Source organism: Balaenoptera physalus (assembly GCF_965194825.1).
Source record: "Balaenoptera physalus genome assembly, chromosome: 18".
Taxonomy (NCBI): domain Eukaryota; kingdom Metazoa; phylum Chordata; class Mammalia; order Artiodactyla; family Balaenopteridae; genus Balaenoptera; species Balaenoptera physalus.
In genome coordinates this window covers 57130524-57144001 of record NC_138899.1, presented here as the reverse complement: position 1 = coordinate 57144001, position 13478 = coordinate 57130524, and the positions used below count along the sequence as shown (strand labels likewise).

The window sequence follows — 13478 nt, the reverse complement described above, 5'->3', positions numbered from 1 at the left end:
GAGGTAAAGACCATCCAGATGGAAAGAATACTGTGCAATAGGAAAGAGCCCTGGGTTAAACATCAGGAGATCTGCAATCCCTTCCCTGGGGGGCACCAGTATGACCAAAGGGAAATCAATTCTCTCTAGTTTAATATAAGAAGAGCACATTCACATACAGCACAGAGGTATGTTAAAGATAAAAAGGTTAAAGGGAAAATAAAACTCTAAAACACCGTGCAAATATCAATAAAATAAAAAAGAAAACAATTAAAAATGGACAAAAAAATTAAGAATGTTTCACTGATTCCACAGTCATAGAAGATGTCATGGTAGAATTTAAACTACAAATAAATTAATTGTGAACATTAACCTAAACACTCATAAAATGCCAATAAGGCTGTCTGGAACTGTTCTTTTCTGTTCCCTGATCATATCACTGACACCTAACGTCACAGAAAATGCATTCAATGTTAGTAGGTTTTGTTGTTGTTGCTTACTGCAGAAGACACTTGTAAAACCAGAAATTCAAACTTAGGTCAAAATTAGCCCAATGTAGGGTAATTAAAAAGTATATATGTATGTGCACGTGCATGTGTGTGTATTTAATTTATCATATCTATTTATTTCGACATTGTGAGACCTGGAGCAGAGGAATCCAGCTATTCTGTGAAACCAATAGAAACTGTGAGATAATAAATAGGCATTGTTTTACGCCACTAAGTTTGTGGTAATCTGTTACGAAACAACAGAAAACTAATACAATACCTGAGGGAATTTAGACAACCCAAAAAACAAGACAATTATTAACTCCAGGGATGGGAGCATAGGCCTGTTTAAAAGTAATCATCGTGTAGGTAGGTCTTAACCATGTCTGCAGATCCTTTGACACCACCCTCAAGATGTCTGTGTCTCCTCCTCTGGAAGCTCAGTCAGTCTCAGTGCTTGCTCATAACCACAGAATGACTTCCCCAGCTAAGTCAGTTTCTGCCCTGCTCTCTAGAACACTCCCTGTAGAACCCATTTTACTAGAGTTTGACATTGGGTTTTTGGGTAAAGCACAGCTTTTCCACTTTCCATTTACTAATTATAGATTTTCCATTTACTATTGTCCCTTGTCAATATATCATCCTTAGGGACTTCAAGGCAAATAGTAGTGGCTGTAATGAGGCAGAATTCAGCTGTCATTGGATTCCCCAGCCATAACACCACCAAACTACACCATTAACCTCTGACACAAAACGGCCAAAATAACACCACGAGTAGCAGTCACTGGAACCCAGGAAGGTGGAACATTTAAATATTTAAAGATGGGAGGATTGTCAATTACTGGTTGAAAACATACCTCTTATTCCATTTTATACCCTGGAAAGTTCTACCAAATTGATTTGCTATAAAACTCTAAGCAATCTGCCTAACATTTTAGTCTCGCATTTCTCATCCAACAAACTTCAGAAACGAAGTTTGGCTGAGTGAAACGTTGGAAATTTCTTGAAAATATTTCAACGAAAAAGTCTTCTCATGCCCAAAATGAGCTTTCATCTTTTAATTAAAATCAACAAATACTTATGGATAAGGTACTATGAGATAAAAATGTATGACAGTGTCCCTATCCTCAAGGAGGTTATAAGAAACATAAGTACTTAGCTAAACACAAGGCGGAATACAGTAAGTTCTATGAGAAGGTACAAAAGGAGAGACTGCATGCAGTTGGAGGTCCAAGAAAGAGCTGTACGAAGGATCTGAATAACCTCTCCCAAATCTTAAATTTCGGAACCCTCACTCAGACTAAACTCTAGATCCTTGTCGGGGAGAACCCCTTATCCACAACCCCACCACGAGTCTCCACAGAGGGGAGAAAACTATTGCTCACTTCCCAGGGAAGACAAGTGGTTAATCTGATAGGTTAATCGCCCTACCCGACCTTCACCTGGGAGGAAGGAAGAATAAGCAACATTTTGCCCTTCAGCCTCCAACAACTTATCAGAAGCTCTGTATTTAGTGGTTATTGGATCCTGTTCAGCCATTAATAAAGTCATCCTGTATTCCTTATGCTCCATTCTCAAAAACTGAGAACTCAGAAGGGGAAGATGGATCAGTTACTGATCTCTCAAACATCCAACAATCCCTTTTTTTTTTTAATTTTTTTTGTTTGTTTGTTTTTATTTATTCTATTTTTGGCTGTGTTGGGTCTTCGTTTCTGTGCGAGGGCTTTCTCTAGTTGTGGCAAGCGGGGGCCACACTTCATTGCGGTGCGCGGGCCTCTCACTATCGCGGCCTCTCCTATTGCAGAGCACAGGCTCCAGACGCGCAGGCTCAGTAGTTGTGGCCCACGGGCCCAGCTGCTCCGCAGCATGTGGGATCTTCCCAGACCAGGGCTCGAACCCGTGTCCTCTGCATTGGCAGGCAGATTCTCAACCACTGCGCCACCAGCGAAGCCCCAACAATCCCTTTTTATCTTTCTGTCCAGTATGCCCTATAAATCATCAATCCTGGGCCAATTTCGTTGTTTTTCTTTACTCCTATCTTTAAGAAAAGATAGGCCCAGGAATTAAGAACATTACTTATCTCCAATCTCTGGTGGACACTATTTACTACCTAGTAGTCTTCTACTGGTCCCTGTTCAGTTTCGATTCTTATTTTCTATAGAAGCTCCTCCAAACCCTCCTAAAGTCTTATTCATAGCATATGACCTAATCTTCAATTTCACTGAGAAAACAGTAGTGTTTAGGTTTGAAATATATGAACTTCCTGCCCACACCTACTTCCATAAACTTTCTGTCTCCTGTTCAAGGCTAATCTCTTAACCTGTGCTCTGCGTCCCACCCCCTGCAGTTTACTCAGCAATCATGCTCCAACAATTATTCCCTTTCTCTCCTGCAGCTTCAGCTTTTGATTCTAATAATTCTTCCCTCTCTTCATATAGACACACTCAAAACTCATTTTAAAAACAAAGCAAAAGAGCCACAACAACAACAAAACCAGAACTGCCTCTTCAGGCCTGAACATTCTTGTTGCTATATGTTTGCTCCTTCTTTTAACCGCCAAGCTTGTAGGACAAGGAGTCCGTGCTGGCTCTCTCTGCCCTTCCACTTATCATTTGCCATGCATTTGCTACTGCATGCCACCCTCCACTGCAACTACTCACATCAGTGTGACCAAATGACCTCCTGATTCACAAATTCAACAGACACTTTTCCTTTCTTCTTTGACTTGACCTCTCTACAGCATTTGATGTTTAACAACTTCCGTCTTGAAACTCCCTTCCACTGGCTTTTTATAAATCATTGCCTCCTGATGTTCCTTCTATACTTCAGAATGCTCTCTCTCAGTCTTTATTGGTCAAACCTTACATTTTAACTTTTTCCCAGGATTCTATTCTTGGCTGTCCTCTCTCTTCTCAAACTCAACTGTCCCTGGGGAGGGGGAGGGGGAGGAATATTCACAGCATGAATTATCTCACATGCCCATAAATCAATAAGACTAAATCTGAACTCATTTGCTTCTTCTCCATCCCCCACCCTTACCAGTGCTTACCTCCATCATGGCACTGCTCTGTATTTGTTTATCTGTCTGTCCTCCCTGCCCTGGCATGCCTAGGGGATGAACATAACACACTGCTGTCCATAGTGGAAGCTTCCTAGGGCAGGGGCTAGGAGTGTGGAAGGGGTCAGCGACCCAGCAAGAACAATGCACCTGAGAGGACCTAAGGAAAATGTAGCTATAAAAGTATCCCAGGGACCTCCCTAGTGGTGCAGTGGATAAGACTCCATGCTCCCAAAGCAGGGGGCCTGGGTTCGATCCCTGGTCAGGGAACTAGATCCCACATGCATGCTGCAACTAAGAGTTTGCATTGCCACAACTAAGGAGCCCGCATGCTGCAACTAAGGAGCTGGTGAGCCGCAACTAAGGAGCCCACCTGCTGCAACGAAGACCTGGTGCAACCAAATAAATAAATAAATAAATATTTAAATATTTTTTAAAGAAAAGGAATCCCAGATGAACTTCACTGAACTACACCATGAATATCTTGAGGGAAGTGATATATATATATATATTTTTTTTCATCTCTGAATCCCTTGTGTTTATTAGCACGAGTGCCTAGCACATGGTGGGTCCTCAATTCATATTTAATTCATATTTTTGTAATCAAAGGAGTAGAAGAAGTATGGGATATCTGAGATAAGCTTTGAAGAACTGGTAGAATTTCAACAGCTGTTGATGGAGGAGGGATCATTTAAGTCAGAGGGAATAGAAAAAGCATTAGGTTCAGACAGAACTGCTGGACCGGTGGGATGTCTAAGGACAAATAGTTATCAGTATGCTGGAATGCTGAGGAAGGATTTTACAGGACTTTACGGCGGAGTTACAGATGCAACCTGACAGGCGATGGCGAGCCAGTGAGGTCTTCTAAGCAATGTGATTTGCAATTGGAAAAAAATTAACTGGAACAGAGGACACTTCTTTAAATAGCTGCCAAATGAATTACGTAAGTGAGAAGAAACGAAGGCCTGAACTACAGCAACTAGAGTAGCTGTAGATGGAAAGGAGAAAATATTATTTTTAAGACTGAAGGTAAAGAACCAAACTTTTTGAATATTTAAGAACAGTGGAATTAGTTGAACATTAAAGGGAGGTGAAAATTTTAAGGCACTAAAATTAGAAGGTCTAAAAAAAAAACTATATAAATACTTTAAAAAACTACATTTAATACATTGGTTTATTGACCCAAACAATCATGACACGTTGGGTGTTAGCGTCTACAATGTACTTATCAAGTTTACTGTTCTTGGTGAGAACTCCAACACATGTGACACACAGCTGGCAACTGAAGAGGGCGTTCAGTACAAGCTCATGAAAGATCATTCTATAACTTTTGAGGGGGGAGTTACCAGAGTATAACCATACCGTGAAGCTGTTGTTAGCATTTTTTGTGCTTGCTTCAGCTACACTGGCATCTGAGAGGTCAACTTCATCAAATATCAGAGACTGTTAATGAAAAAGAATACAAACATGTCAAGTGCAAACCTAACTGAATGCTCCTCAGTATTTTTTTTTTTTTTTTTTACCGTCACATCATGACCATGAAGCTATGTCAGGAATTAGAAATAAAAAAAGGAAGAAAAACTGAAATTACTGCTGCTTGGTGAGTAAAACCATAAAGTTCAATGAACACATAAATTCCAAACTGTAAAGGACTTTAAAGAACTCCCCTGGCATACTGTTTCATTGAAAAATGCTCTGTGCTCTCCAGAAACATCGTTTATGGGAAAACTACTACTCAGTGTATGACATAAACACATACTCACACACTCCCCACAATGAGAAGAACTAGTCCTGGCTCAGATCATGGACAGTTACTGAACTTTTTGAATGTGACCTTCCTCATCTGTAAATGTGTTCAAATGAGATGGTGCATGTGCTCTGCAAATATAAGATGACATTTCTTTTATACTCTTAAAAGAAGTTTTATTTATTTCTTTTCTTTTCTTTTTTTGGCCAGGCTCCAACATTTATTTTTTTGGTATGCTTAAAAGTGGTTTTAATCAAAAAAGTTTCAGTGGTAAAAACTCCATAGAAATAAAATCTTTAAAATGGACAATTGAGAAATTAGGAAATTCTAGTAAATAAATGTATCCTTCCCACTTTGAGTCAGTTGGTCCTTGTTCACAGTCATCCAATGTTCTTCCAGTGAGGCAGGTATAACACCACTCCTCTAGAACTGCTAGAAAAACAGGCTCCCTTATCTAATAACTTTTACCACCCCCCAAGATCTCCAGAGGGTCATGCAACTCTACTTCAACCCAACCAATCTGACCGTAAGACTTGTTCCCTGACTACAAGGAATTTATAATCTAGCACGGGAGCTGAAATAGACACAACTAGTTTTAAGTAAGGGAGACTATTAAAAGTGGAAGAGCAGATACTACAAAATGCTATGGAAGGTCACAGCAGAAAACAAATGCTTTCTCTTGTGAATAACGGAATGAAGCCAATTTTAGGGGGACCTTAAAGAAAATAAGGAATTTCTTTAAGTGGAGATAGAGGAAAAATCATCCTGGGGATGGAAAACATGGAGCGAGGCTGTAGGCTATCGAGTGGTCAGTGTTGTCTGGAGATAAATGTGAGAAGTCAGAATGGAGCCAGATCAGGGACAACCGTGAACATAATGACTTTTAAAATAAGATTATTCTATTTTGTTATTACTTCCACAGCTGCATAAACTAAGAATTATGTTTGTTTGTTTATTTATTTATTTTTTACCTCCTGGTGTATAACTCTACTAATTATATCACAAATACGTGTTTTTTAATATAGAAATGATTGATTATCCTACTGGCACAGTAACAATAAATCTTACTATTTTTAAATTGAAGTATAGTTGACATACAGTATTATGTTAGTTTCAAGTATACAACATAGTAATTTGACAATCAAATACATCATCAAATGATCACCATAAGTCTAGTAACCATTTGTCATCATACAAAATTATTACAATATTATTAATTATATTCCATATACTGTATATTAAATCCCCATGACATTTATTTTTATAACTGGAAGTTTGGATCTCATAATCCTCTTCACCTATTTCACCCAACCCCACATAACCCTCCCTTCTGGCAACCACCCATTTGTTCTCTGTATCTGTAAGTCTCTTTCTGTTGTGATTTGTTTGTTCATTTGTTTTGTTTTCTAGATTCCACATGTAAGTGAGATTGTACGGTATTTGCCTTTCTCTGTCTGACTTATTTCACTCAGCATAATACCTTCTATGTTCATCCATGTTGTTGCAAATGGCAAGATTTCATTCTTTAACCTTTAACCTAAAAGGTTTTTTAACCTTCATACTAGCTAATATTTCATTATATTCATTACTAATAATTGGTCTGTTCAGATTTTCTGTTTCTTCCTGATTCAGTCAGGAAGATTGTATGTTTTGAGAAATTTATCCAGTTCTCCCAGTTTGTCCAATTTGTTGGTATATAATTTTCATAGTAACCTCTTATGATCCTTCATATTTCTGTGATGTCAGTTGTTAACTTCTCTTTCATTTCCGATTTTATTTATTTGGCTCTCTCTCTTTTTTTCTTGATGACTTTGGATAAAGGTTTATCAATTTCATTTATCTTTTCAAAGAACCTGCTCTTAGGTTTTTGTGGGGTTTTTTAGTCTCTGTTTCATTTAATTCCACTCGTAACTTTACTATTTCCTTCCTTCTACTAACTCTGGACTTGTTTATTCTTCTTTTTCTCATTCCTCTAGGTGTAAGATTAGATTGTTTATTTGAGATTTTTCTTGTTTCCTGAGGTAGGCCTGTATTACTATCAAATTCCCCCTTAGAACTGCCTTTGCTGAGTCCCAAAGATTTTGGAACACTGTGTTTCCATTTTAATTTGTTTGAAGGTATTTCTTGATATCCTCTTTGATTTCTTCAATGACCCATTGGTTGTTACTGAGTTTGTTGTTTAGACTCCATGTGTTTGAGTTTTATTCCAGTTTTTCTTGTGGTTGATTTCTAGTCTCATACTGTTGTGGTCAGAAAAGATGCTTGATGTGATTTCAGTATTTTAAAATTTATTGAGATTTGTAGCCTAATAAAAGATTTGTCCTGGAGTGTTCCATGTGCACTTGTAGGCACCATATATATGGTTCTTGTTTTTTGTATCTATTCAGCCATGCTGTGTCTTTTGATTGGTGCATTTAGTCCATTTACATTTAAAGTAATTATTGATAACTATGTACTTATTGCCATTTTTGTGAATTGTTTTCTGGTTATCTTTGTTGTTCCTCTCTGTTCCCTTCTTCTTCTCTTGCTCTCTCCCCTTGTGATTTGATGATTTTCTTTAGTATTGTGTTTATATTCCTTTCTCTTTATTGTTTGTATATCTGTTATCAGTTTTTGGTTTGTGGTTACCATGAGGTTCTTATACAACAACCTCTGTATATAGCAGTCTATTTTATGTTGATAGTTGCTTAAGTTTGAGCATGTTCTAAAAGCACTACAATTTTACTCCATCCACCATTTTATGTTTTTGATGTTATCTTACTTTGTGTATTCCTTAACTCATTATTGTAGATATATATGGTTTTACTAGTTTTGTTTTTTAACCTTCATACTAGCTATATAGGTGGTTGATCCACTATCTTTACTATATTTTTGCCTTTACTGATGAGATATTGTCTTTCATAATTTTCATATTTCTAGTTATAATTTTTTCTTTTCTGTTTAAATTTCTTTAACATTTCTTGTAAGACTGGCTTAGTGGTGATGAACTACAAAGTAGACAAGCTATTGCTTGTCTGGGAAACTATCTCTCTCTCAATTCTGAATGATGATCTTGCTGGATAGAATATTCTTGGTTATAAGTTTTCTCCTTTCAGTACTTTGAATATATTGTGCCACTCCCTTCTGTAAAGTTTTTGCTGAAAAGTCAGCTGACAGTCTTATGGGGACTCTCATGTATGTAACTAGTTGTTTTTCTCTTGTTGCTTCTAAGATTTTCTCTTTAGCTTAACATTTTGGCATTTAAATTATAATGTGTCTTGGTGTGGGTCCCTTTGGGTTCACTCTTTTTGGGTCTCTCTGTACTTCCTGGGCCTGGATGTCTGTATCCTTCACCAAGTTAGGAAAGTTTTCAGCCATATTTCTTCAAACAGGTTTTCTGTCCTTTTCACTCTCTCTTCCTCTTCTGGGACCCTTATAATGTGAATGTTGGTATACTTGATGTTGCCCAAAGGGCCCTTAAACTATCCATTTTTTGGTTTCTTTTTTCTTTTTACTGTTCTGATTGGGTGATTTCCACTACCTTATCTTCTAGACCACTGGTCCTCTCTTCTGCGTCATCTAATCTGCTGTTGGCTTCCTCTGGTGTATTTTTCATTTCCATTATTATTTTCTATCTCTTTGTTGAAATTCTCACACTTCTTCTACTGAGTTCAGTGAGTATCTTTATGACCATTACTTTGAACACCTTATCTGGAAGTTTGCTTATCTCCATTTCATTCAATCTATTTCTGAGGGTTTGTCTAGTTCTTTCATTTGGAACATATTCCTTTGTTTCTTCATTTTGCCTAACTTTCTGTGTTTGTTTCTACATGTTGCATAGATCGGCTACATCCCCTGGTCTTGAGAGAGTGGCTTTGTGTAGAAGGTATCCTGTGGGGCCCAGTAGCATGGTCTCCCTTGGTTACCAGGGCCAGATGATCCAGGAGTGTCCCCTTTGTGGGCTGCATGTGTCCTCCTGTTGTGGCTCAGCGGCACTTGCTGAGGGGGTGCTTGTATGCAAGGCTGGACCCCAGTGTGGCTGGCTGCAAGGACCAGTTGCAACTGTTGTGGGTGCTCTGGTGTGTGGGGCTGACCCCTGGGGCAGGAGCCACTTTGGGGGGACACTAGTGTTGGCCAAAGGTGTCCCCCAGGTCTAACAGGGCAGGGGGCTGTTTTGGTGGGGCTCCAGTGCCAGCTGAGGGTACCCACCTTAATGTTTATTTTTGAAGGAACAGTAAAATATCCGCTTTAAATGGAGGCTCATCATTACAATTTTTTTCTTCCAAAGCTCATCATTCTTATTTCATTCAATTGCTATATAAAAATTATTTAAGCCTTTATTTTATTTCACTATGATTTTTATTTCTAAATGCTAGCATAATTGAGTGATTGTTTTGTGCCAGACATTATGTAAGCACTTCATGTACGTAATTTCATTTAAGCCTCCTCTCAACAACATGCTGTCCACAGCCACTCCACTGGAATGTGCTAGAATCGGGATACGAACTCTTGTCTGAAACCAGAGTATGAACTCTTAGTAACTACAGCAATTCTCTCTCTCATTTTCAGGAAAAGATTTATGGGGTAAAAAGTAGCAAGAAAGGGGGGAACCCAAATTTAGAGTTTATTATATCTATCTAATAAGGTTACATTTAACTGTTCATTTTACTTGGAAGGAAAAAAGAAAGAAAGCAAACTACACTAGGACCATCCTATAAGATTGTCCTCAGGGGAAATGGCATGAAACTGACTCAAATAGACCCCCTTGGGATTTGGTCCAAGATGAAACACATTTATATGGAATTTATACCAGAGCAGTAATGCTAGTGAGCCCCAAGACAAAAACAGTTTATAGAACCAAAATTTCAATTCCATCTACGGCCTTCGAGTGCTTGCAACTAGTATTCTCTCAAATTACCTTTGAGTCCTTTGCATAATAAAGTGTACGACCTCGAAGTTTGAAGTATCGCTTTTTCCATCTTTGGAAAGAACTTGTTTGCTTCAACAGTTGTCCCTCTTTAATACTGGTCTAGGGAGAAGCAGAAACACAACAACATGATTAAAATGAAATTCAAAACCAAATAAATTTCAAAATTAATGACACACTATCATTAACATTTTGAATATTATTTCTCATGCTTTGTAAATTACATGAGAGAATATTTTATTCTCCCCATTCAACAAGGGAACACATGTGCAAAGCCCCAAAGAGCAAAGGTGAATTCAACATGGTGACTCAAAGCAGTCATAAATACTATGGAAGACACATGCACAAAACTAATACTTTTCAATACAGTGTGATGAGTACATGTACATATATAAGTACATATATACTTGTATATAGTAAAATGGTGGAAGGGTGGAGGTGCAGTATAATGTAATGGTTAAGAAGGCATGGGCTCTGGAGCCAGAAACCTTGTGATCAACTCCTGGTGCCACCACTTAGTAGCTGGATGATCTTAGGCAAGTCAATAAACTTCATGGCTTTATTTATTCATCTATAAAATGGGGATGACAACAGGACATACCTTATAGGGTTGTTGTTGTGAGGAATAAATTTTAAAAACACGTAAAAGTATTTACTGCATGGCACATAGTAAGTGCTCATTAAATGTCAGTTATCATCAGCTATGTGTTATTGTAACAAACACATACTCAAAGCATGGTGCATGGCGGCCCAAAGAAGGAAGCTCTGCCTCAGAGGAAGTCAGTGATGTTGTCCTCCCAGAGGAGAGCCTTAGGTGGGTCTTGAAGGAGTTTATCAGAATGATGAGTGGGAGAAGGGTATTTTACGTGTGTGCAGAAGTAGAAAGGTATAAAACAGCACAGATATTTGGGGAATCTTCAGAGTTTCTGGTTATAAACACAGGGTAGAGCTTGCAACGGGGAGCAGCAAGAGATGTGGCTGGAAGAGGTGGGCAGGGGCTCTGGGATTCTGGGCTAGACCCTGTGCTAAGTGCTTTATGTATACAAGTTCATTTTATTGCCACCAACAACATCCTTGGAACCCCTCTGACTTCACCTAGTATCTCTCCTTCACTTGGTCACCTCCATTCACAGTGATGCTTTGCTTTTAAGTGGGCGTGCATGCACGTCCCTTAGAACTGGACACTACCTATTCTCTCCTCCTGGACTGCTCTTCCCTCAAATATCCATCTGATCAACTCCTTCACCTCCTTCAAGTCTCTCACCTTCTTGATGAGACCCACCTCACTGACCTCCTACTGCACATGCTCTCCATATTTTCCCCCCATCCTGATCTTATTTACTTCCCCACACAAAGAACTTTCCAACTTCTAATGTATAATGTAATTTACTTATTTATTATATTTATTGTGCTACCCCTATAAGAATATAAGTTCCCTGAGTTTATTATATCTAATAAAGTTAAGCTTCATGTTTCATTTTAACTGGAAGGAAAAAAAAAAGGAAGAAGGAAGGACACTTTATTTATAGCAAACTAAACTTACAGCCTTCCTATGAGACTGTCCTTAGGAAATATGTCACGGGATTGACTCAAATAGATCCCCTTGGGATGGGGGTCCAAGATGGATCACATCTATCCTGAATTCACAGAAGAGCAGTAATGCTACAGTGAATCTCCAGGGCAAAAACAGCTTACAGAACCAACATTTTATATCCATCCCACTGGACTGCACACTGATGTGTCTCAAATACCTAGAACATTATCTGGCACATATGATATGGAGATCCATATGAACGAATAGAAGGTGCTGAGATTAAACCCATGTTTGTTTGAACTCCAGAGTTTATTTCCAACTTTTACACTATACTGTCTTTTATTATCAAGAAGACATAAAATATTGAGAAAAGTTTGTTGTCTCTAATAGGGTAGTTAGGTCATACTAATGTTTACTTTCAATTTCATTAAAAGATTCCCTCTAGAGCCTGCTCTCAGATGGTCCTCCAGGAATTGTGAGAGCATTAAAATTTAATGATGACAAAATACTGTTGAAACTTCAGTACCAAAGAGCCCGACTTAGAATCAGACAGACAGACCTCAAGCCAGGCTCCACTACACGCTAACAGTACAAATCTGCGTAAGTTACTTCAGCTCTCTGTGCCCAGTTTCCTCCCCTAAAATATGGGGATAATAATGCCAACTTCACAAGCTTGTTGCATCTAATTTAATTATCAGATAATGCCTGGAGAGCACTTAGCACACTATCTGGGTTACAGAAAATATTTAATAAATGGCAGAAAGTGTTATTATGATATTGTTATGCTATTAAGTTCACGGAGTATTTTCCAGGCACCAAATTATAAGAGCTTCTTGGAAGAAGTGAATAAGTGTTTGCAGGCCTCCGTGAGAGCAAATAACAGCTGGGGCAGAAGGAAGAGTGTCAAGAGATGAGGTTAAGGGAGACAACAGCCAGGAGATGTTGGCCACAAAGGGGAGCTTGCTTTTTATTCTAAGTGCAAAAAGCTAGTGAACTGTCTGAAGCCAGACAGTGAGAATGGGGAAATGGGTGAGAAAGAGTGGGGGACCAATTAGGAGGCTGCTGCAGGAGTCCCAGGGAGAGACCAGGGAGGATGGAACTAACGTTGTAGCATCACTGAGACCGACAGAAGTAGAGGAATTTGAGACGTTATTTTGGAGGCAGCATCTACCGGCCTCTCTGATAGACATGAAGGGCAAGAGAGAGAAAAGAACCAAGGGAAAGTGTAAGCATTTGCCTTGGGCAACTAGATGCAAAAGATTGCGAGAGAAAAGGGTATTAATAAGGAAGAGTTAAGTGGCGAGCTGCCCTGCTGCAGCATCTAAAGTTACCCAGGGTAGAAAGTCTATATTCTTAAACTTGATCACAAAGTCTTGAAATGCTATAAAAATATAACTCATCCAGAGAACAAATCTTTTGGCAATTCAAATTATAAAAGTGGGTGTTTTAAGATTTTTGTAAAGTTCTGTTGAAGGCAACGAGGAAGAAAAGTTAGTGTTTAGTCTATTTATGTTCTATCAGGCTGTTTCTAAAAAGCATAAATAATCTAATATTTCTTCTCCACATGGTTACTAGAGTAATTTTCTAAAATGAAAACCTGATTACATTATGCCACTGCTTAAATCCTTCCTTAGTTCTCGCTATCTTTTTTTTTTTCATCGATGTATAGTTGATTTACAATGCTGTGTTAGTTTCAGGTATACAGCAAAGTGATTCAGTTATACACACACACACACACACACACACACACACATATTCTTTTTCAG

At 38.5% G+C, this 13478-nt stretch overlaps 1 protein-coding gene across 9 annotated transcripts in view; it reads right to left on the bottom strand.

Annotated features, from left to right (window-relative positions):
- The window catches only part of DGKH (diacylglycerol kinase eta), a 179292-nt gene that overhangs the window by 104537 nt on the left and 61277 nt on the right, over positions 1-13478 (bottom strand). For all 9 annotated transcript variants that reach the window (XR_014256274.1, XM_082435364.1, XM_082435366.1 and 6 more), the window contains exons 3-4: positions 10170-10280; positions 4888-4968 (exon numbers count right to left, since the gene is read on the bottom strand). Coding sequence is in view for 8 of the 9 variants with exons in the window: in XM_082435364.1 (XP_082291490.1) it covers positions 4888-4968; positions 10170-10280 (192 nt within the window). In the remaining variant the exon portion in view is untranslated. The remainder of the gene's footprint in view (positions 1-4887; positions 4969-10169; positions 10281-13478) is intronic.